The sequence below is a fragment of the Sminthopsis crassicaudata genome, chromosome X, assembly GCF_048593235.1.
Source record: "Sminthopsis crassicaudata isolate SCR6 chromosome X, ASM4859323v1, whole genome shotgun sequence".
Classification (NCBI taxonomy): Eukaryota; Metazoa; Chordata; class Mammalia; order Dasyuromorphia; family Dasyuridae; genus Sminthopsis; species Sminthopsis crassicaudata.
The window spans coordinates 1,443,048-1,463,901 of NC_133623.1; the positions used below are offsets into that span (position 1 = coordinate 1,443,048).

At 57.7% G+C, this 20,854-nt stretch overlaps 3 protein-coding genes across 16 annotated transcripts; all 3 read right to left on the reverse strand.

The window, feature by feature from the left end:
- Positions 1 to 151: 151 nt before the first annotated feature.
- Positions 152 to 6,251, reverse strand: LOC141548539 (uncharacterized). 3 transcript variants are annotated; one of them, XM_074277493.1, is made up of 5 exons: positions 6,133 to 6,251; positions 2,154 to 2,324; positions 1,703 to 1,831; positions 1,283 to 1,372; positions 152 to 1,187 (listed from the first exon to the last, which is right to left on the reverse strand). In XM_074277493.1, the coding sequence occupies exons 2-5, from the start codon at positions 2,304 to 2,306 to the stop codon at positions 714 to 716; spliced, it is 846 nt and encodes a 281-aa protein (XP_074133594.1). In that variant the 5' UTR covers positions 2,307 to 2,324; positions 6,133 to 6,251; the 3' UTR covers positions 152 to 713. The 3 variants fall into 3 exon arrangements, with proteins under 3 accessions (XP_074133594.1, XP_074133595.1, XP_074133596.1); XM_074277494.1 differs by having other exon boundaries at positions 2,154 to 2,327; positions 6,133 to 6,248; XM_074277495.1 differs by lacking the exon at positions 1,703 to 1,831.
- LOC141548625 (methyl-CpG-binding domain protein 1-like) lies at positions 2,334 to 13,319 on the reverse strand. The gene is made up of 13 exons (XM_074277637.1): positions 13,172 to 13,319; positions 8,540 to 8,702; positions 7,717 to 7,831; positions 7,350 to 7,630; positions 7,122 to 7,204; positions 6,960 to 7,000; positions 6,762 to 6,836; positions 6,686 to 6,721; positions 6,480 to 6,608; positions 6,193 to 6,249; positions 3,431 to 3,496; positions 3,073 to 3,276; positions 2,334 to 3,031 (listed from the first exon to the last, which is right to left on the reverse strand). The coding sequence occupies exons 2-13, from the start codon at positions 8,647 to 8,649 to the stop codon at positions 2,642 to 2,644; spliced, it is 1,587 nt and encodes a 528-aa protein (XP_074133738.1). The 5' UTR covers positions 8,650 to 8,702; positions 13,172 to 13,319; the 3' UTR covers positions 2,334 to 2,641.
- A 569-nt stretch (positions 13,320 to 13,888) lies between these two features.
- Positions 13,889 to 20,386, reverse strand: CXXC1 (CXXC finger protein 1). 12 transcript variants are annotated; one of them, XM_074278124.1, is made up of 15 exons: positions 20,250 to 20,386; positions 19,181 to 19,311; positions 18,679 to 18,779; positions 18,355 to 18,587; positions 17,978 to 18,136; positions 17,829 to 17,876; positions 17,318 to 17,470; positions 16,753 to 16,860; positions 16,487 to 16,671; positions 16,053 to 16,260; positions 15,855 to 15,965; positions 15,385 to 15,434; positions 15,180 to 15,276; positions 14,846 to 14,998; positions 13,889 to 14,405 (listed from the first exon to the last, which is right to left on the reverse strand). In XM_074278124.1, the coding sequence occupies exons 1-15, from the start codon at positions 20,250 to 20,252 to the stop codon at positions 14,259 to 14,261; spliced, it is 1,887 nt and encodes a 628-aa protein (XP_074134225.1). In that variant the 5' UTR covers positions 20,253 to 20,386; the 3' UTR covers positions 13,889 to 14,258. The 12 variants fall into 12 exon arrangements, with proteins under 12 accessions (XP_074134225.1, XP_074134230.1, XP_074134226.1 ...); XM_074278129.1 differs by having other exon boundaries at positions 20,145 to 20,329; XM_074278125.1 differs by having other exon boundaries at positions 13,891 to 14,405; positions 17,978 to 18,133.
- Between the last annotated feature and the right edge of the window lie 468 nt (positions 20,387 to 20,854).

Sequence of the window (20,854 nt, forward strand, 5' to 3'; positions counted from 1 at the left end):
AGATGAGCCTCTCCCAGAACCCTTTACTGGCTAACCAGGCTTAACTGACCATATCCTCCCAGCCTCCTTCCCCCAGATGTGTGTGTGTGTGTGTGTGTGTGTGTGTGTGTGTGTGTGTATACACATGCGCCTCCCCCCCAAGAGAGTCCACTTTTTTCACAGAACCATCAATCATAGTTTATTTAGAAAAATAAAGGTAAGGCAACAAATACAGACCAGCTAAGCAGGCCACGGGGTACATAAAACCAATAAAGTTCCTTTTGCTTCAGGGATCTCTGTTTTGGGGGGGCACAGCAGAGAAAGGAGTAGCCCTTTGACCCTGCAGGTGCCCCTCCCTAGGGGCTCCACTTCCAGGACAAATCCAAGCATCCAGGCCCCTCACATTTCTATACATGGGCCCAGCCCATATCCCTGAGGTGAGCTCTATGTGTCAGAGGAGGGGTACCAATGGGGACAGGGACAGTGGTGATTCTTTTGGGAGCCACAGAGGGATGAGGCAGGCCAGAAGGGTGGAGATGCTCTGAGAGCAGTCCAGTGGGAGATGGTGAATGCTGGCTTCTGGGGGCACGGGGGGACGGGGGAAGGGGATCTGCTCTCACCTCAAGCCTTTCCAGTGTAGACCGACTCCTTCAGAGGGTAGTAGGGGAGAACTGGGGGAAAGGGGGCCCACACGCCAGCTCAGTGCATGGGGACCCAGGGAAAAGGTGGCTAACTTACTGCCACTCCTTGTGGGGGCAGGGGGCTGGTAGACAGCAGGCCTGGCAGCGCCCCTCATACACTAGGACATCACAGTCTGGAGAACGGGAGCCCTGCCCCCCAATGCCAGGGAAACCTGGGCACAGATGGTAGGCCTCCAGGTTGCAGATAAGCTCTACCACCTCATCCACAGTGGTGAGGCGCAACGGGTGAGCCGTATAGAGCTCATGGTTGGCCGGAACAGGGACGTCTTGTACCACTACGTGAAAGTAGAGGCCCGGCTGGATGTGGATAACGGCAGAGGCCATGGTGGACGAAGGGGAACGCTGGGTGATGCACAGGTCGGGCCCCCTCGGTGGCAGGACCTCCCAGTGAGCGGGCAAGGGCAGCTCATTCAGCTCCGCTAGGAACTCCTGGAGGACACTGTCCAGTACTCCACAGGACCCGGCTCTTGTCGGGGCGGCTCCACTCAGGCTATAAATCTCCATGATCTGGAGGGGAAAAGTCCGATTACAACTCCCCAGCTGCCATTTGTTCACTTCCTCCCTCCTTATGGGCCACCCAAGGCCAGCCCGCAGTCACTCACCACAGGAGTATCTGCATTCATATCCTCCTCTTCCTCACTCCAGGTTTCCTCTTGTTTCACAGCAAGTGGTAGCTGGGCCCGATCAACACCCTAAAAAACACAAACCACTAGTAAAGGACCTATTACGCTTGAAAAACGGGCACAAAATGCAGCGGGCCCGGTCTGGGGGAGATGGCACGACTCCCCCCTCCCGTCCCCCCCTTCCAGGAGTTTCCAGGCTGGAGATTCGGAGCCAGACCAAGGCAGAATCCTGGGTCTTCCGTACACAGTTAGCAAGACCCACAAAGGCGTCATGGCACAAAAGCGACCTTCAAACTTCCATCCGAGAACCGGGAAGGGCGTCAAGCAGCCTTTGTACGTGGGAATCACGAGTGGCGGCAGAGGGTGATGTTTGGGGAGGGCTGCGGGAGATCAAGTTACCTTGATGGGGAAGCCAGGAGGGAATTCTGAAGAGGGAGGAAAGGCGGCTCCAAAAGTGTGGTCCCCATAAGCCTCAACCTCCTGCTTTATCGGGGGGGGCGAGATGAACACCCCAAAGTTTGGACACTCCTTTGCAGGGAAGAGGGAAGACAGAAGCCTTAAGGGCCTCTGGCCAGGAGACCGGCACAAGGCCCCCCGCAGGCTGGCTCCCCACGGTGACAAGAGACTTCTACCCTCCAAAGCTTTGCTTGGCCCAGGACGCCAGCTCCTAAGCCACACTTCTCCAAGATCACCCTTAGAGTCGAACAGCCTCCCTCTAAGTCCAGCCAATCTCAACCCAGCCCGCAGGGGACTCGGCTCCATCGGCCCTCTGACAAAGTGACCGCCGGCTTCGACGCCAGGGAGGCAGTGAAAGGGGCCAGGGAGCCTGGGCGCGTCAACCACTGCTCACCTCTATGACGATGCAGCCGGGAGCGGGAAACAGCGAGCCTCGTGGCTTGCTCCGGGGCACCAGCACAGGGACGCCCTCACGCCCCTCCTGCTCCTGTAGGATGACGAGGTCGGTCCCCGGGGGCATTGCAAAGCCAGGATGGAACTCCTCCATGATCACAGGGACCCCTTTCTGCTGAGGAACACGGGGACTGGGGTCAGCATGAGTAAAAGGGGTGATAGCCTCCAAGGGCTCAGGGTACACAGGACTGAGGCTAAGGAGATCAGAGGAAGGCAGCGATGCTTCCAAAGCTGCCATGCAGGGGTTGGGTCCAGCTCAGGATCCCAGGGCAGTAGGGAGGGATGGAAGCCATGGGGAATTAGGGTTACCTCAAGCCCACTGCTGAGAGCCTCAGTGACCAGCCTCTGGCCCCGGAGGCCCCCAGATTTGGCCCGCTTAACCAAGGTGCCCTTCCTATGGCGTGGCCGGCAGAGGCAGAGCTGCCCCCTCTACGGCAGGGCTGTCCCACCTGGCTGTAGGCAGCAGATGTTTCTGTAGGCAGACACTTGGCTGAGCACCTTAAGGCGCCACTGCCTACCCAGGACCGCCCCACAGCCGGCTGCCACACCCACCATGGCAAACTGCAGGCACTGCCTCCATCGGCACTTCTGGTTACAGCCCCCAAATTTGGGCTTGTCCCGGCAGAAGTCGCACTGGCCACAGCCCACGCAGCGCCGGCACGCCGCACACACCTCACATTTGCGGCTCTGCCGGTGACTAGAAGAGTGCTGGGCGGCAGGTGAGAGAGACGAGATCACCTGGGCTGCCAGCGCTCCCGCTGGGGCTGGACGGCAGCCCTTCCAGAGGCAGGCTGGTGAGCAGTGGGACGGTAGGGCCTTCTAGACGGCTCTTTGGACAGACGTGTCCAAACCGACTCTACCTTGGCCCCCCGTGTGATCCCACGTCTGCCGTAGGAAGCTTCCTTGAGCGTTGCAACCCCAAGCCAGCCTTTCACACTTCTACTGGCCCCCAGGAGTCTCCAGGAAAACCTCTGGCTTTGTAAAGCCCTGGGCTCGGTGGCCCCTTGACTGCACACCTTGGGACAGGCATCGGGCAGGGGGGCGTGGTAGGAAGGGCCTCCAAACTAGCACCAGAAGGGTCAAAGAGCCAAGGAGAACCTTCCTGTCAAGCACCCAGCTTAGAGGGGCAGCAGAGCTACTAATTTATCAGCCACTGAGGCTGTCGGTGGCCAAGTGGGCCGGGGGGGAGGGGAAGAAAAGAGAGACTTGGACACTCACTAGAAAATCAGAGCCTACACAGTAATACAGAAAGCCCTTGGAGAGGAAGGCAGGGACCACAGGCAACTGCAAGGAAAACAGGTGGGAGGGACAAGGGGGGGGGGGGGTGCACAGCGGCCCAAGTGCAAGGGTTCCCTGGGAGGTGAAGGGGCCAGGCGGCAAGACCCCAGCCAGACTCCGAGGCGCCAAGCCTTTCCCCTCACGTCATCCCTCTGTGTCTCCAAGCAACCCCCCAACTCCAAGCGAGGCCCAGACTACCCAGTAGCCCCATGGCCAAGTCAGGGCCTCACCAGCTTGGAAGGTGCCAATTTGGCTCTTTGGCCTTATAACCAACGTGGAGCTGCAAGGATGGGGAAGGGAGCGAACAAGCCGGTGAAGGAGCAGCTGGCAGCTAGAACCTCAAATTCTACCCCCTCCTGCTCTCTCCCTGCAAAGTGACCGGATGACCTGAGCAAAAGGGGCTCCTTCCCCGAGCTGCACGTGAACGCCTGCTTGCGCACACAGCCGACAGGTGGGCATCCCCCTTTTATTTCACTCGCTCTGCTGGGTTCCAGAAGCAACTTCCATTTCTGTGGGACTGGAGGACAACAGCCCTCTAACAGGAAATCACAGGCCTGGCTCGGGGGAGGGGGCCTAAGGCCAGCAAAAGCTTGACCACCAAAGACAGAGCACACTCCTGCCGGGGACACCCTTGGGTGCAAGAGTGGCCCAGAACTGTGCTTAGGAACCCATGGGCCTTCTCAGAAGTATTCCAGGAACGGGTCCAAATGCTTCCCTTTCCCTACAAGGGATGTTCCATGTGCGTGTGCACGCGTGTCTGTGGCGGGGAGAGACGGGAAAGACTGGCGTGGATGGGCCAGAGAAACTCATGAGGTTTCTCTCAAACCTGTTCTATCGTGCCAGTTACCAGACATCTGTTCTCTTCCCCTTCCAGCTGGGATTCCGGCTCCTCATTTGTCAAAGGGGAAGGGGAATAAGGCATCACAGCCACACATGTCCCCATCCTCCCTCATGATACAAGCCAAAGTAGGTGGGGGGTCCAAGGATCTGCCCATTCAGAGCCAGGACTCTATGGTCTTCCCACCACGGTGCCCACGGTGCCCACTTCCCCCCAACTCCTAACAGCTCCGACAGAATAGGGAAGAAACGCATGATCCTCCCCCTCAAAAAAGCAGTGATAGGGGGGCGATTGTGAACATGGGATAGACAAATGACACAGCCAGGTCAGAACAAAGCAAGTGGAGATATCTATACTCACACCGATGCACACGCACGTGCGCGCACACGCACGCAGGCCCCAGCACGGACATGGGGTTGGTCTTCATGAAATAAGGGAGTAGGGTTCGCTTACATGCAGGGGGGGACAAGACAGGATGGGGCAGGGCCCCCCAGGGCCAGGAGGACGCCACCCCCAGTTTTCAAACCAGACACTGAGTTTAAAATGCCCTCGTTGCCGTAGCTGCCACAGTGGGACCTCTCTGCCAACCCCGGAGGCCTTCGCGGGAGCAGCCTCCTGCCAGCCAGGCCAGGGAAGAAGGGGACAGAGGATCATAGGAGATCAGGAAGGGAGAGGAAGGATGATGAGGAAAGGCAGGGAAAGAGATGAACCTCTGGAGATCTTCCTGCCTTCTCTCCTGTTCCCCTCAAGCCCTCCACCCCCTTCTTGGAAATCAGGCCTTCTCCACCAACAAAGTGATGGCATCACAAGGCTCCCATTGGGGCTTGGAACCTGGGCTTGGCAGGCAGGCAAGCAGGCAGGCGGGCGGGCAGATCACAACAGGCAGAGGGGCCACTCCCAGGCTCTGAGGGCCTCCCACTCACTAGGCTAGACAGACAGCCAAGACGGACCTGGCTTGGGGAGCTAACAAGCTCTGTAGGGTGGCCCAACCCCAGGGGTAGGTAGGAAGAAGGAGGCAGCAGAATCTCAGTGACTGGCTCAGTCCTGTCCCCACATGCGCCATGCGTGCCCTCACCCTCAGGCCCCCACTCACTGTCACCACTGTGGGGAGCCTTATCAGACATCAGACTTGGCTCCTGGGTAGCTTTGAAGGTGGCCTGTCCTGAGCGGGGCAGGATGGGGCCCAAGGGGATTGATGGAAAAAACAGAGAGCAAGGGCAGACTGAGACTGTGGAGGAGCAGGACCCCCCAAAGCTCCATGCATTTCTGGATGACGCTGGGAAAGAGACCCTGTAGCCATGCAGGTGCAACCCTCAGTGCCAGGAGAAGTCAGAGGCACAGCAACGGGGCCAAGGAGGAAGAGAGAACAAGCAGAAGAAAGAAACTAGTGGGCACCGTGCCCCCCACTCCTAGTCGGAAGTTTCTTCCTACTGTGCTCAGTGGGGAAGTCAGGGCAGCGTAAGGGAAGCTGGAAGCCAGCCCAGAAGAGTCAAGGCCTCAGGTGCCTTTCTACCTTTCTACCCCACCCCCCATTCCCTAGGTTCCAAGCCCTCAATACCAAAGCAGATGCCCGACCCCTCAGGAACAAAAAGCCCCCAGGACGCAGCCGAGTACCTCCACTGGTATGGCTAACCCAGTCTGACAGCAGAGGCAAAGAGGGAGGAAGAGGATGGAGTGGAGGCAAAGGGGAGAGGAACCAACGACAAGAACTACACGGGGACCGTGGCCTGCTGCGCCCAGGTCAGAGGCCAAGAAGCCCTGCCCCAGCTCTCCCCACACTCATCCGAGCTGCAGTGCTCCCCACCTTAGTAGTGCTGAAAGGGCCATAGGCTTGAGGGGGGGGGCGGCGGCATCAGGACTCGGCGGCGTCTGCCCGGGAGCTTCCTGGTGGCCAATCCTCGGGTTTCTTCTTGATCCGCTTCTGGGAGGCAAGGACTTTGTCAGTTTCGACGAAGTGCTTGGGCACCTGAGGCTTCTTGAGACCCCCACACTAGGGGAAGAGCTAACTCCCCAGCCTCAGACTCAGTGAGGCCACTCTGGGTAGCAGAAGCCCCTGGGGTTCAGCTTTGGGACCTGAGCTCCATTCCAAGACCTGTCAACTGTGGAAGGTGCAAGCCGGTCTGCGACCCCAGGGCCTTTGGGAGTGTTCACCTTGAGGCAGCGCCGCAGAAGGCATTTCCATTGCCTCTTGAGCTCTGGTCTTCCCCGGCGCTCACAAATGCAGCAGGTCCCACAGTCCTCCTTGACTTTACAGCCAGAACAGACACCGCAGCCAAAACTCTGAGAAGCAAGGGGCGTTAAATAGCATCGTGAGGGCCCAGCCCCGGGCCCAGTCCAGCCCCAGGAGTCCCACTCACTTTCTTCACGATCTTCAGGCAGCGGCGCTGGGCACACTGGCTTCCGGGGAGCCGGGGGGGCACCAGGCCGGGAAACCCTCATGGTACAGTCGGGGCACGTGCCACAGTCCACGGTCAGCTGGCAGGCCTTGCACTCACCACAGCCTACTCGCTGCCAAGGAGAAAGGAGATGCCCGGGTCACCCCCCCCCCCAAAAAAAAAAACTCCCCCCAGACTGTCAGCCCCTTGAGGGCAGGGGCGGGGCCCGGGCAGGGAGCTCAACAAGAACTAATACCTTGAACATCCTCTGCTCCCGGTTGAAGGCATTCCTCTGGGCTGGGGGAAGAAAGGAAAACACTGATCCCTGGCCACAAGGGCCCCCAGCCAAGCTCCGCCCCAATTCCTAGAGACAAGCCAGTGGGGGGGTGGGGGTGGGGGTGCGCCAGCCCAGACCCACCTCGGCAGCCTCGACACAGAGTCCGGAGCCGCTGGCGCTGGGCGTCGTCCCCCGAGATGCTGGCGCCGCAGTTTTCACAGCTTCTAAGGGGGAAGGAGAGCCTAGCCAGTGAACCCCAAAGGAGAAGTTACAGCGGGCTGGGGGGGGGTAATTTGGGGGCAAGAAGGGCATTGGTGACTTACTCCCTCACAGATCTCATCCCTTCCCATCCCAGAGGTGCCAAGGGGCCCCGCACTGGAAGTGACCTTAAAGAGCAGGGTGCCGCCCCGACCCCCCCGAAGCCCCATCCCTGCGTAATTCGAAGAAGACTGGGCTGGGGAGCCCCCCGGCGGGATGAACCAGGTAGGTCTCCCACTCACATAGCCAGAGTGGCCGGGGGGGGAGGCTGGCAGAATCTGGGGGCTGACCCCAGAGACTGCTTCTCTTTGAGGGACGGTTCTTTCTTCTTGAGCCAAACTCGTCTCTTCTTCTTCTTCTTCTTCTTCTTCTTTTTTCTTTTGAGAAGCTCCCTGGGAGGGGGGGTGGAACACGAGCAGGACTCCAAAAGGGCCCTCACCTTCTTGGTCCCGTTCCCTCCTCCCGCAGTACAACATACCTTAGCGGGCAAATACTGGAGGACACCCCGTTTGAAGTCAAAGCGGCTAAGGTCACAGTCGGGGCCCAAGAAACGCCTCAGCTCAACCTTACTGCGAATCCGCTCTCCCGTAGGGCTACATTGGGGGGAGGGGCCAGGAGAGGGGGTGAGGCTGGTGGGGGGCCGTTTCCGCAAGCACACCCAGCCCAGGCCCGGGACCAGAGAATACAACAGCTCCCCGGATGCCCAGTTTGCAGCCACTGCCCCGTCCTCCCTTGGGTTCCAACCTCGCTGGGTTCCAAATAAAATAAAAGTTTTCACTCGGAGGCCTCGAGGCCCGTGTCAAATTTGGCCTCGGACACTTGCTGGCTGTTGCGGCCCTAGGCAAGTCACTTCCCGGTCTGCCTCATTTTCCTCAGCCGTAAGTCGGGCAGCACAACAGGACCTACCTCCCGGGGCAGGCGTGAGGATTCGAGAAAAAATATGTGTAAAGTGCTTAGCACAGGGCCTGGCACGTGGTAGGCACTATAAAAATGATCCCCACCCTCCTTCCCCTTCTCTTCCCACCGCTCTCTCAATCCAAATGAGAGGCTGGGGTTGGGGGGGGCCACTTCACTGGAAAGAGGCTGGCAGACTAGACCCAGCCGTCCCTGCCCCACCTAGGGTACCACCCGGGTGGCTTCAACATGTGGGCCCCCGGGGCAATGGCACTGTTGGTGCCCCCCCCTCTGCAGAGTTGAGAATCTCTGTCCACACCTCCCCAGAACCATCACCTGCAGCCCAAAGCTTTCAATCCCTTCCCCACCTCCAGCAGCGCCCCCTCAAGACCTCGGTGCCTGCCTACCTCTGGTAATAGGTGTCTGAACGACCGCAGGTAGCTCCGGATTTCCGGAAGGATTCACGGCGCTTCCAGCCCGGGCCCAACACGGGGCAATCCAGCCAGTCCTCAGCCATGGAGGACGGGGGTCAGGGGAGGGGAGAGAGTGATGGGCGCCAGAGGTGGCCGCCTGCAGGGGGGGGGGGCAGGTCAGTGGGGTGCAGGGAGCCCAGACAGGGCAGGTCAGCAGGCCAAAGGAAGAGGCAAACCGGAGGCTACACACTCCAAGTATAGGCCTGCCCCCCCCACCCTGCAGTGGAGTTGCAGGTTTGATCAGTAAGAATCGCCAAGAGGCCATTTCTCTAAGGAAGGGGCTTTATTGTCCTCAAAGCAGATGGAACCGCACAGCATCGGGGACCTGGGTAGTCAGAGAAGGGGGATGGCAAGATATTTACCGAATGAGACAACGCTTGTCTCCTCCCAGGAGAGAGTGCTGTCCAACCACTGGTTGGGATTAATGAGTCTTTGAAAGTACCGAGGGTCTGTGGAGGCCCCAGCTTTTGAAACGTCCAGTAGGACCCCAAACTTCCTGCACCGAGCCAAGCGGGAAGCTGTGTCCTGCTTACCACATGCCGAGACCCCCGCACTAGGATGCCTGGGCAACCACATCCTGTTTTTCTGTTCCCTGTGGTCAACTGCCCAAGCAGAAACTAACGAAGAAGCCCTGCTGGGGCTTGTTCAAACCTTCAACCCTTAAGTAAAGACCAAGATCTTCCTAGGAGAAGGCAAACCCAGCTTGCCTAGAATCATAGCCTTAGGGAGAATCGTATAAAACTGGGGAAACTGAGGCCAAAGAAGAAGGCAGTCGTTCAAGGTCAAAGGATCAGCCAGTCCAGACATTGGAATAAAACCCAGGTCTGCCTCTCAAGCTACAGCACCAAAGGCTCAATAGGGAAAGAGTGTGCCAAGGGCACTTGGTGTAGGAAAGGAAAAAGGAGAGGAGAGGAGAAAGGAAAAAGAAGAGGAGAAGAAAGGAATGGACAACAGAAAAGGAATGGAATGGAAAGGAATGGGAAGGAAAGGAATCAAATCGAAAGAAAAGGGAAAAGGGAAGGAAAAGAAAGGAATGGAACAGAACAGAATGGTAAAGGAAAGGAATGGAATGCAACGAAATGGAATGGAATGGAACGAAATGGAATGGAAAGGAATGGAATGGAATGAAAAAGGATGGAACAGAAAGAAATGGCTTGGAAGGGAACAGAAAGTAATGGGAAAGAATAGAATGGAAAGGAATGGGAAAGAATGGAATGGAATAGAAAGGAACAGAATGGAATGAAAAAGAATGGAACAGAAAGGAACAGAACAGAAAGGAATGGCTTGGAAGGGAACAGAAAGTAATGGGAAAGAATAGAACGGAAAGGAATGGGAAAGAATGGAAAGGAACAGAATGGAACAGAATAGGCAAAAAATGGAACGGAAAGGAAGGGAATGGAAAGGAATGGAATAGAACAGAAAGGAAGGGAATGGAACAAAAAGGAAAGGGATGGAATGGAATGGAACAAAATGGAAAGGAATGGAATGGAACAGAATGGTATGGAATGGAATGGAACGGAACAGAATGGAATGGAATGGAATGGAAAGGAATGGAATGGAATGGAACAGAACAGAACAGAATAGAATGGAATGGAAAGGAACAGAATGGAAAGGAATGGAATGGAACAGAAAGGAATGGAATGGAATGGAATGGAACAGAACGGAAAGGAATGGAATGGAATGGAAAGGAACAGAATGGAATGGAACGGAACAGAATGGAATGGAATGGAACAGAATGGAATGGAAAGGAATGGAATGGAATGGAATGGAACGGAACGGAACGGAACGGAACAGAATGGAATGGAACAGAACAGAATAGAATGGAATGGAACAGAACGGAAAGGAAAGGAACAGAATGGAATGGAACGGAACAGAATGGAATGGAACAGAATGGAATGGAATGGAATGGAACAGAACAGAATAGAATGGAATGGAACAGAATGGAAAGGAATGGAAAGGAACAGAATGGAAAGGAATGGAATGTAATGGAAAGGAACAGAATGGAATGGAATGGAACAGAACGGAAAGGAACGGAATGGAATGGAATGGAACAGAATGGAAAGGAACAGAATGGAATGGAACGGAACAGAATGGAATGGAATGGAACAGAATGGAATGGAAAGGAATGGAACGGAACAGAACGGAACAGAACAGAACAGAATAGAATGGAATGGAACAGAATGGAAAGGAATGGAATGGAATGGAAAGGAACAGAATGGAATGGAATGGAACAGAACGGAAAGGAATGGAATGGAATGGAAAGGAACAGAATGGAATGGAACGGAACAGAATGGAATGGAATGGAACAGAATGGAAAGGAATGGAATGGAATGGAAAGGAACAGAATGGAAAGGAATGGAATGGAACGGAACAGAATGGAATGGAACGGAACAGAACAGAATAGAATGGAATGGAATGGAAAGGAACAGAATGGAAAGGAATGGAAAGGAACAGAATGGAATGGAACGGAACAGAATGGAATGGAACGGAACAGAATGGAAAGGAACAGAATGGAATGGAACAGAACAGAATGGAAGAGAATGGAATGGAATGGAACGGAACGGAACGGAACAGAACAGAATAGAATGGAATGGAACAGAATGGAAAGGAATGGAATGGAATGGAAAGGAACAGAATGGAACAGAATGGAAAGGAACAGAATAGAATGGAATGGAACAGAATGGAAAGGAATGGAATGGAATGGAAAGGAACAGAATGGAATGGAACGGAACAGAATGGAATGGAATGGAACAGAATGGAAAGGAATGGAATGGAATGGAACGGAACAGAACAGAATAGAATGGAATGGAACAGAATGGAATGGAACGGAACAGAATGGAATGGAATGGAACAGAATGGAACGGAATGGAACGGAATGGAACGGAATGGAAAGGAACGGAACAGAATGGAATGGAACGGAACAGAATGGAATGGAATGGAACAGAATGGAAAGGAATGGAATGGAATGGAAAGGAACAGAATGGAAAGGAACGGAATGGAAAGGAACAGAGTGGAACAGAAAGGAATGGAATAGAATGGAAAGGAACAAAAAGGAAAAGAATGGAATGGAAAGAAATCCTAAAATGGGGCTGTTCCTTTTTAGAACCAGAGGTAAAATGGCTGCCCTGGAAAAGAAATGATAAAGGATCCAAGATGGAAGGGGCTTCCGTTCTCCCAGGAGCCCAACAGGTTGAGGGTCCAGCCCAATCCTGCCCGCTATTCTGGAGTGCTAAGATGCCACCGCTGCTACCGCCACACCTGGAACTTAGCTCAGTGAGCCAGGTAGAGGGAAGGGGTAGACTCTAGGCTGACCTACCCAGGGATGCCTAGCCACACCTGAGGGGCCTGGCCAAAAGCAACAGCAAGCTTGGGCCTTCAGATCCGGGCTCAGCCTTTGGGCCACCTGGGAAAAAGTGTCCTCTTGCTCCTTGTCCTCAATTGTCTCCTGTAAGCCCAGTAAAGCCCCCAGCTAAGCCAGTGCTCTGTAACTGGGCAGAAAGGGGCCCACTGGTTCTTTAATTTCTCATTCCAACCCACCCAAGCCTCCCTGGCTGCGCCACAAGCAAATCTGGTCAGGTATGACTGAGAGTACAGAAGCACAGGCCAGGTAGCAGCCGGGCTTCTTCCTGCTTCTCCATGCCCCCCTTTCCTGGCTCTGATGGGAGCCCTAGGGCTCCCCCTCACCATAAGGCCCTGAAATCAGAAGCTGGAGGCCCGCCCTCTTTGGCTTAACAAGGGCCAAAACCACCCTTCCCTAACAGCTAGAGAAAGCGAAAGCCCCGGGGCGCCCCTCCCCCCTCCCCACGAACCCCTTTTCCTCCTCGCCACACAAGGGGCAGGAAGAGATCTGGCCCAAAATAGCGCCGGATCGGATCTTGCAGGCAACTGAAACCCACCCCCTTATTTTCCAAAGAAGGAAACCGCGGCCGCAAAGGGCTGGCCGGCTTCACCAGTGGGGACCCCCCTCCCCCCGCCCCCGGTCTGCTGTCACCTCAAGGGAGCGCCATCTACTGCCCTCTTAGCCCGCCTTGCAGTTCTGGGCGCTTTTCCCTCCACGTCCCCCTGGGGAGGCAGAAACAAGGCCTGTTCTGGCCAGGCTGGATGGACTGCTGAGGGGGAGGAAAAGGAGAAGGGAAAGCGAAGGAGGCGGTGAAAAAGAAGGGGGGAGGGGAGGAGCTAGCCGCCTCCCCGCCTCAGTCCTCCTCGGAGCCCCGGGGCAGGCTCCGGATCCCTCTCTCGCTCGCCCTCCCCCTCTTCCCCTCCCCTCACGGGCCCAGACCCGAGGGATGCGAGCCAGGCCCGCCGCCTTTCCAAAGCTCGGAGGCCGGGCGCCTCAACTTTCCGTCCCTTCCCCTGAACCGTCGCCATCAGCCCGGCGCGCAGGCTGCCATTTTTTAAAGACTCGCTCTTTCGGTCGCCTCAGCGCCTTTGCCTGAAATGGCCGGGAAGCGACCGCCAGGGGCCCGCGCTTTTGCCTGAAGTGACCGGGGAGCGACAGCCAGGGGCCCGCGCCCCGGCCCCTCCAGCTCGGCCCGCATCCACCCCCGCGGCCCAGCTCCCTCCTACCTGCTCGGCTCCCTCCGGCCCGGCCCGCGGTCCTCGCCAGTCAGCGAAGGCCTGCCTGACTGCCTGCCCACTGCGGTTGCAAGCGTTAGTTCCGTTGAACCCGGAACCGGAAATCCGGCCCGACCACGCCCCGCCCAAACGCGCTGCAGAGACGCGTCCGGCTCCGGGAGAGGGGCGGGGCCTGTCCGGGGGGCGGAGCCAGACCCGCCAGTTAAGCTCGAGGGCGGGGAAAGGCGCACCCGGCCACCCAGCCTTCCTCAAAGGTGGGGTCAGGAGGGGCCTCCAAGGTGGCCACGGGGGAACCTGCGCCTCTGCCTCGGGCACCAGCTACCAGATGGGAGGAGGGAGCCTGGGACGAGCTGGGACTCCGGCCTTTCCCCCCTTCCCAGGTCAAATCCTGATTCAGTCACTGACCTAAGGTTCCTTCAGGCGGTTTCCCCATGGGACCACAGGGGCCAAGAGAAGCACCTGCCTCCTGGGGAGCTAGTGAGGTTGCCCTGGAAAATCCCCGAGTCCCACTCCTGTCAGCCAGTGTGGCGGCCGCAGAGGAAGCACCCCCAAAGTGGGCCCTCCCCTCCTGCTGAGCCAGCAGCCCCCCACCCCCACCCCAGGAAGCCTGGCCATCTTGAACCTCAAGACTACCCTTATACCCCCCACCCAGGGGAGTGTCAGGCCTTGAGGATTAAACAGCAGGTGACGCAGAAGGAAGCCAAGCACTCTTTTTTTCCAAAGTTTATTGTGAATAAGCTTGGAGGCTCAGCCCCAGATCCCCCCAGATGCTTGCCGGACTCCCCTCTGGGGCCTCAGTCACTAGAAAGAGTGTGCTACTGAGGTCAGGAAGGGATGGCTAACAGGAACAGAGCCAAGGCTCAGGGCAGGTGGAACAGGGGCAGACAAAGGGCAGAAGCAAACGAGCAGGGACTCGGTGGGAGGGCAGGTCCACCAGAGGAGAACACTAGCTGCAGGGCCCCACGCGCCAAGGCAGGCACGGGGGCACAATTGAACACTTGAAGAGAGGAAGGCAACAGAGCTGAAAGAAGGGAGGGTTGGTCACCACCCCTCTACCCTTTGGGGCCACGGGGCCGACTCAGCGGTCGGCGTTGGTCCGCAGGTCGGTGGTGAGGGGGTCGTGCTGGATGGTCTGGTGCAGCATCAGCGCCAGCAGGCCGGCCCGGTTGGTCATAGCCATTCGAACATTTCGCTCCTGCTCAAACAGCTCATCCAGCTTGTACCACTACAAGAGAGGGAGCAAGGAAGGCACTCTGGAGCCACAACCCAGGTCTCTCTCAAGTGGAGTTTAGTGGTGGCTGTGGCCGGAGGTGGGGGAACTTTGCCTACACCAATTTGTAGGCAGCTTCTCCAGGTGAAGAGCACCCCTTTCCACCAGCCTTCACCTAGCGCCCCACCTCCCCGGGGGAAGAGTGCATTTTCTTCACCTCCAAATTTGGCCTCTCCACCAGTTCCAAGGGCAAGGCCACATCGCTAGCCCAACCTCACAGCCCTTATGCAGGGGAAAGGCCAGCCTGCCGCCAGAGCTAAAAGAATGGAGAGTACCAATTTCTCTAGAACCTCCAACTGGGACTAGCACTCTGTGCCGGGTACTCGAGCCTGCTCACTGCCTGAAGCCCACGTGGACTCGGGGAGGAAACCTGGGCCAAAGCAGAAAATCCTCACCACTCGCACTCGCTCCAGGTCCACCTCAGCTCTCCGAAGCTTCTCCCAGCAGTAGTGCCGATTGCACTGTCGTTTGGGCAGGCGACAGAAGTCCCCGGTCAGCTCAAACACATCCCGTACCAGGGGGCAGCCACACACTTCATCGGCTGGCACCTGCCCCTCCCCGAAACGGGCACACGAGCCCAAGAGATTATTAGAGCCACGTAAGCGAGCTAAGGGCCCTTCAACCACTGGCACTGGCTTGGACAACTGCCCCCCAGAGAAATGAGGGCAAGGACTGCATCCCCAGGCAGGGTGTGCTTCAAACACCAGTGTCCCCTCCGTCTTTACTCACCTTAGGGTCCCTGGAGTGCTCAGGGCATAATACCTGCAGGCGTTTGCAATATGTCTTACTCTGTGGGTTGTAAACGTCACAGAAGAGTCGAGTGGCCCTAGTAGGGTAGGGGTGAGAAGCAAGAGAACAGGATGGCTATCAGTGACTGAAGAAGAAGAAGATGGTTCGGTCTTCCCCACCCCTCCTCCAAAGTACCCCTTCTCACCCCTCAATTCTGGTGGGGTACATGGATCCGAAGGATGTCTGGCTCTCGTACTGTGGAAGACATGGGGGCCGAGGATGACAGACGTTCCTCACAGAGCCAGCTCGGCCAAGAGCCATCACCTTTGTTAGCAGGCATCTGCTTGCTGTAACCTGGTCAGCTGGGGCCCACTTCCTGCCCTCCCTCCTCCCCCCTGTCCCCCAGGTCAAGAGTCTGTCTGACCTCTGTTGTTCCAAGGACAGCCACCATTCTGCCCTCCGCCAGGTCAGACAGTTCCCATTTCCTTAAGCCGAGCAAGCCTGGAGCCTGGCCTCCGAAGGATAAGTTTACCGCCCATCTTCCAAGGCCTCCTAGGATCAAGCCTCAGCTCCTGCCCGACTAGCCGACACCTCGCTGCCCCCAACTGCCCTCCAATAGACCAGGAGGGACCACCCACCCCCTCCTCTTCCCCAAACGGCTGAGGGGCCACGTACCTTGGCATAGCAACGCTCCATGTGCCTCAATGCTACCTTGGGGTTGATGGGATGGCCACAGGAGACACAAAAGATCTGCAGATCTGTGTCTTCACTGTCTCCCTCATTACTCTAAAACAAACAGAGGCAAACAGGAAGTGAGGCTGAGAATGGTTCCTGTTTCCTAAAGGTTCTCCTCTCTGCCAAGGCTCCTCTCACCTCCTCGTCCTCCCGAACCACCTGCTGCTTGGCCCTGAGAATGACAGCCTCCAGCTCGTGAAAGCGCCGTTCCATATCTTGCAGACGCATCCGAGCCCCCTGCTGCTCCCTTCGGATGCGCTCCAGAAGCTTCTTCCCATGTTCTTCCGCAATACATGGGCTCTGCTGCCACTGCTGAATTCTCTGGGGTAGTATCTCATAGATTCGACTGTCAGGGCAAGAAGGCGGGATGTGTATGTCAAAGGACCCCAGAGGGCTTGTGGCCTCTGGGGTCCCTCCCAGGGGTCACACGGGCTAAAGCCAGGAAGGAACAGAATGGGGAAGGAACTAGGCCATGTGTGAAGTGGGCAAGGAAGGGGGGGAGGGGAGGGGAAGGGGGAAGGGGAAGAAGGGCCACGTGGCTGGGGGGAGGGGAGGGGAGCTGGCTTCCTCACTTGGCAGCCAGCTTCATGCCACAGTCATCAGAGCAGTACTTGGAGCCTGGCTGGGCAGGCTGGACACAGCTGGGGCCCAGGCACTGGGGCAAGGAGGCCGGGTCCTTGACATCTGGGCGTTCAGGATGTTTCCACTTATCTTTGTGCCTCTGTTTCTGCCGATGACGTTTATACTTCTCTTCCTTCTAGGGCGATAGGGCAACCCCGTGAATCTCCTGGACAGCTCCCCGAGGCCCACCATCACCAGCACCTCTCCCGCTGTTCACCTTCTTCTCCGACTTCTTCTCCCGTCGCTTGACATGTTTCACTTTCACTGCGCGTTTCCGAAGAGCTGGGTCCAGGAAAGGGGCATCCTCAGGGTCACTCAACCACGGCTGGGGACAGGAAGGTAGAGGAAACTGAGCCCGTGACCACAGTTCCCAGCAGATGAGGAGGGAGACAGCAGAAAGGCACTGTCTAGGCCTTTGGGGAAAGTGGGGTCTCAGTTAGCTTCTCCTAACCAGCAGAAGCTCCAAGCTATGGAAAGAAGGCCGCTTTTTTCCCCTTTGAAGACATAAAATCCAAGACACAGAGACCGTTAAGGCCATAGAAATCCAACACTCATTTGCCACGGAGGGGGAGATGCGGCCCCAAGACCCTTAGGGGGTGAAGGGTAGAGTGCAGATTACAAACTGCATCCTTCAAGCCTGAGTGTAGCACCTGGTCCACATCCCATGGTGCTCAGGCTAGAGAAGAGGCTCAAAGACTCAGAGCAAATACACAAAGGACCCAACTGGGGATCCCAGGGCCCAGAAGGATCTTTCATCTCCTTACCATAAGAAGGAACCTCACCAAAGTATGGTCATCAAAAGCGCCAGCACAGAAATCCTGATAGAGCTCGGGATCCAGAGGCAGGTCCTCATCAGAGAGTGCCTCAGGTGTGGCCACAGCCTCTGGTGGCTCCTTTAACATCTGGAAATGTTCTTCCCGTGTCCGGAGAAGTTTCTATCAGGAAGACAGCAATGGGCCGAACACTGGCTCACAGAGCCTGGAGCCGGCTTCTAGGATGGGTGAGGAAGAGGAAGGGGCCAGCTTGCAGGTCAGAACTTGAGGTTTTCCCCAGGGGTCCTTTCAGTCTACCGCGGGGAAGGTGGGAGGAAATGGGACAGACAATGGTTCTGAGGCATTAGCAAGGATATCTCCATTCTAGCAACTGGCACCTCAACTTCACAAGGTATTTCAGGCCCAGGCGGCCTCTCCTCTCTAACTCTGCCTAAATGTGGAGCTATGGGGGGGAGGGGGGGTAGCGGGGGGGGGGGGGGGGGGAACCAAACGGGGCCAAGTCCCAAACGCTAACACTCACCACGGCTGATGCCAGACTCACCGAGGAAGGGAAATACTTATAGGATTCCTATGGATAAAGAAAAGCAAAGAATGCAGAAGGTCAGGGGAAGACCCGGGCTGGGCGGACAGCGGGCCCAAGCGGTCCACGGCCAGCTCCGCCTCTCTCACCCGGGCCCGCAGCTGGCACTGACGCAGGCGGCACTTCTGTCGGATTTTGTTGGGGCCCCCAAATTTCTTCATGTCCCGGCAGAAGTCACAGTGGCCGCAGTCCTCAGTCCGTCGGCAGGCCTCGCACTCCCCACACATTCGAGCCGACCGTTTTATCTGCTGTCGGGGGATGAAGCAGGAAAGGAGAGAAGGGGGAGACCCGATCGTGCGATTTAGTGTTTGAGAAGCTCCTTTGTCATCACAAATACCCTACGATAATGACAAACCCTAATGGCCCCGGACCCCCAAATGCCTTTCCAACCCAAAGCTTCCTCCTGCAATAAGCCCTAAGTCCTCCAAGTCTATTTCTGAGGGGCAGGCTTCTAGGTGGCCCTTACCTGACTATGCACCTCCCGGACAGGCCCAGGTGGGGGAGGAGGGGCCTTATGAGGAGAACTGAAGCCCTTGCCCATGGACATGGATCCACTTGGCATGGGATCTACAAGGAGATCGGGACCAGCCTTCCTCCGTGGGGTGCTCGCATCATCCCTGGATTCGCCCTCGTGCTCCCCCTCACGCTCACGGCCCGGTTTTTTGTGGCGGTATCTGATCTCCAACTTCGGGTCCTTTTCTGTCCGGGGAAGGGGCAGAAAGAGACTGAGAGACTCCTCTGGCGCTGTCCAAGCCTCCCCCCGCTCCCGAAGTCCGCCCGCAAGACCTACCGCGGCAATCCATGCAGTACCACTCCCGGATGGCCTTTGCCATCTTCTCTGTGATCTTGATGCAGTCACCATGAAACCACTCATTACAGTTGTCACAGCCGCTGTGCAAGGGACGGAAAGAAATCCAAGTTGAGATCCGTTTGGTCCCCCCGTGTGGAGGCGTGGCAACCAGGGAGCCCCTTCTCCAGTGCATTCAGGCTTCTCCTGAAATCCGTTCCAGTCCTGACCCCACGCTCCTTCCGAGGAGCTCCCGGGCGCCCTGCCTCCTCCGGTAAGGGATATCTTGGGATCTTGGCACGGGCTCTAGTGTGCCTCTGTTCCCCCAAACTCCAGCTGGGACACACTGGGCCTCCTTGGGAGAACCCAGCCCCATCAGACTTCCAAGGGGGAGCCTTGTCATGACGCCAAATCCGAGGTCCTCCCCCCCTTCAGCGCACATCCCCATGTGCTTCCTGGCCCAGCCTTGGTGACCCCAGAGGCCCCCCCCCCCATCTGCTCTCACATCATGAAGCAGTTGATATCAGGCTTCCGGCAAACACAGTAGATGGGTGCATTCTCTCCATTATCCGACTTAGTTTCTTCCTCTGCCTCTCCGGCAGCCTCTGGCTCTGGGTCCGAAAACTCACTCTCCTCCTGTTCAGTCATGAGAGCACAAGGGATCACAGCCTCTTTCTCCCTCCGGGAAACTGGGCCGCCCCCATTTCGAAGCCCCCCCCATTTCTTTCTCCTAAAGGGCATTCCCCAATCTGACTCTTCCCTCCAGGAATGGCCCCTCCCCCCGGCCCCACTCAGGCTCCCCCCCAGGCTCCTGGGTCCCGGGCTGAATTGCCCTTCCCAGGTGGAAGCGGCTCCCGTTTGCCAGCTGAGGGTTCCAGGGGCCGGCCTCAGAGCTTCCACAGTTCCACCACCATTGTCCTCCCTGGAACCTCTCGGTCTCGCGCCGCGCCCCCCCAGCAACTCGGCCCATCCAGCCACCTCCTTCCCGAGGAGGAGGAGGGGTGGCCTCACAGCTTCCCCTTCAGCTTCTGCCTCTTCTACCGGGGGGCAAGCCTTGGGAGCAGTTTCAACTCCTTTCCGCGGGAAACCGGGAGGGTGTCTTGCCCCCGGGCTCCCCCCGTCACTGTCCGGAGGCCTTCAAGACGGCCTTCCCCTTCTAAACTCTGAGGGGAGGGAGGGAGCCCTGGCCTAGCCTCTTTGTTATGGGGCAGGATAGGGAAAGGTCGGCTGGGGAGATGGAGGGGCCCGTCCCCTCAAGCCCCCACCCCGGCTCCGCTGCAAACCCTTCTGTTCACCCCGCCTCTCTCAGCGACAACCTCCCTCCCCCCCCCCCCCCAGACCGGGAGAGCCAAGAGATGCCTCAGCCACTGCGCCGCTCCCCTTCCATGCTCCCCCCTCCCCCCCCCCCCCCCCCGTGCCCCTCCTCCCCGACGGAGACCAAAGCCAACCAAATGGGGCCCCCCAGCCACCTCGTCCAGTAGGAAGGCCCCCAGGCTCGTCCCGGACCCGCTCAGCCTCCTCCCCCGGGCCGCCCCCCGGGATTGCCCCGGGCCGGCTCCGCCCCTCGTTCTCACCATGGCGGCGCCGGGATCTCGAGACTCCTTCGAGACAAAAACGGGAGCTTTCTGAGCGAGAGTTGTCCCCGGATTAACTTCCGCTTCCGGTTCCTTCCAGGCCTTTTAGGCCTTCAATATCCGTGCTCTGCGCAGACTCAATACGGCCTCCGAAGCCAGCGAGTTCCCCCGCTTCATCTAGGTAGTGACCCTAGCAACGCGCAGGCGCACTGGCCAGGAACTACTAAGTAGGGGCCCCGGTGGGTCCAACGCTCCGGGTTCTAGAACGCGTCGCGCCGCCGCCGCCGCCGCCGCCGCGAGGAAGCGCGCGTGCCGGGACGCAGGCGCACTGCCACCTTCCTGCTGAGACCCGGGAACCTGCCGTCTCCGGCGGGACGGGACGGGACGGGACGGGACGGGGCGGGGCGGGGCGGGGCGGGGTGGGCGGGGTGGGGCGGGAGCTTTGGGATTTCCTGGAGCTCTTCCTGCTCTCCCGGAGCCCTTCTCTGGCTGCTTAGGGTCCAGTCCCTTCCCGGGGCAGACAGGGTCATCGAGGTCCTGTCAAATGAAGTGACTAAGCCAAAGCAAAGCAAGTGACGCCAGAGCGAGCCCCAGAGATCATCTTT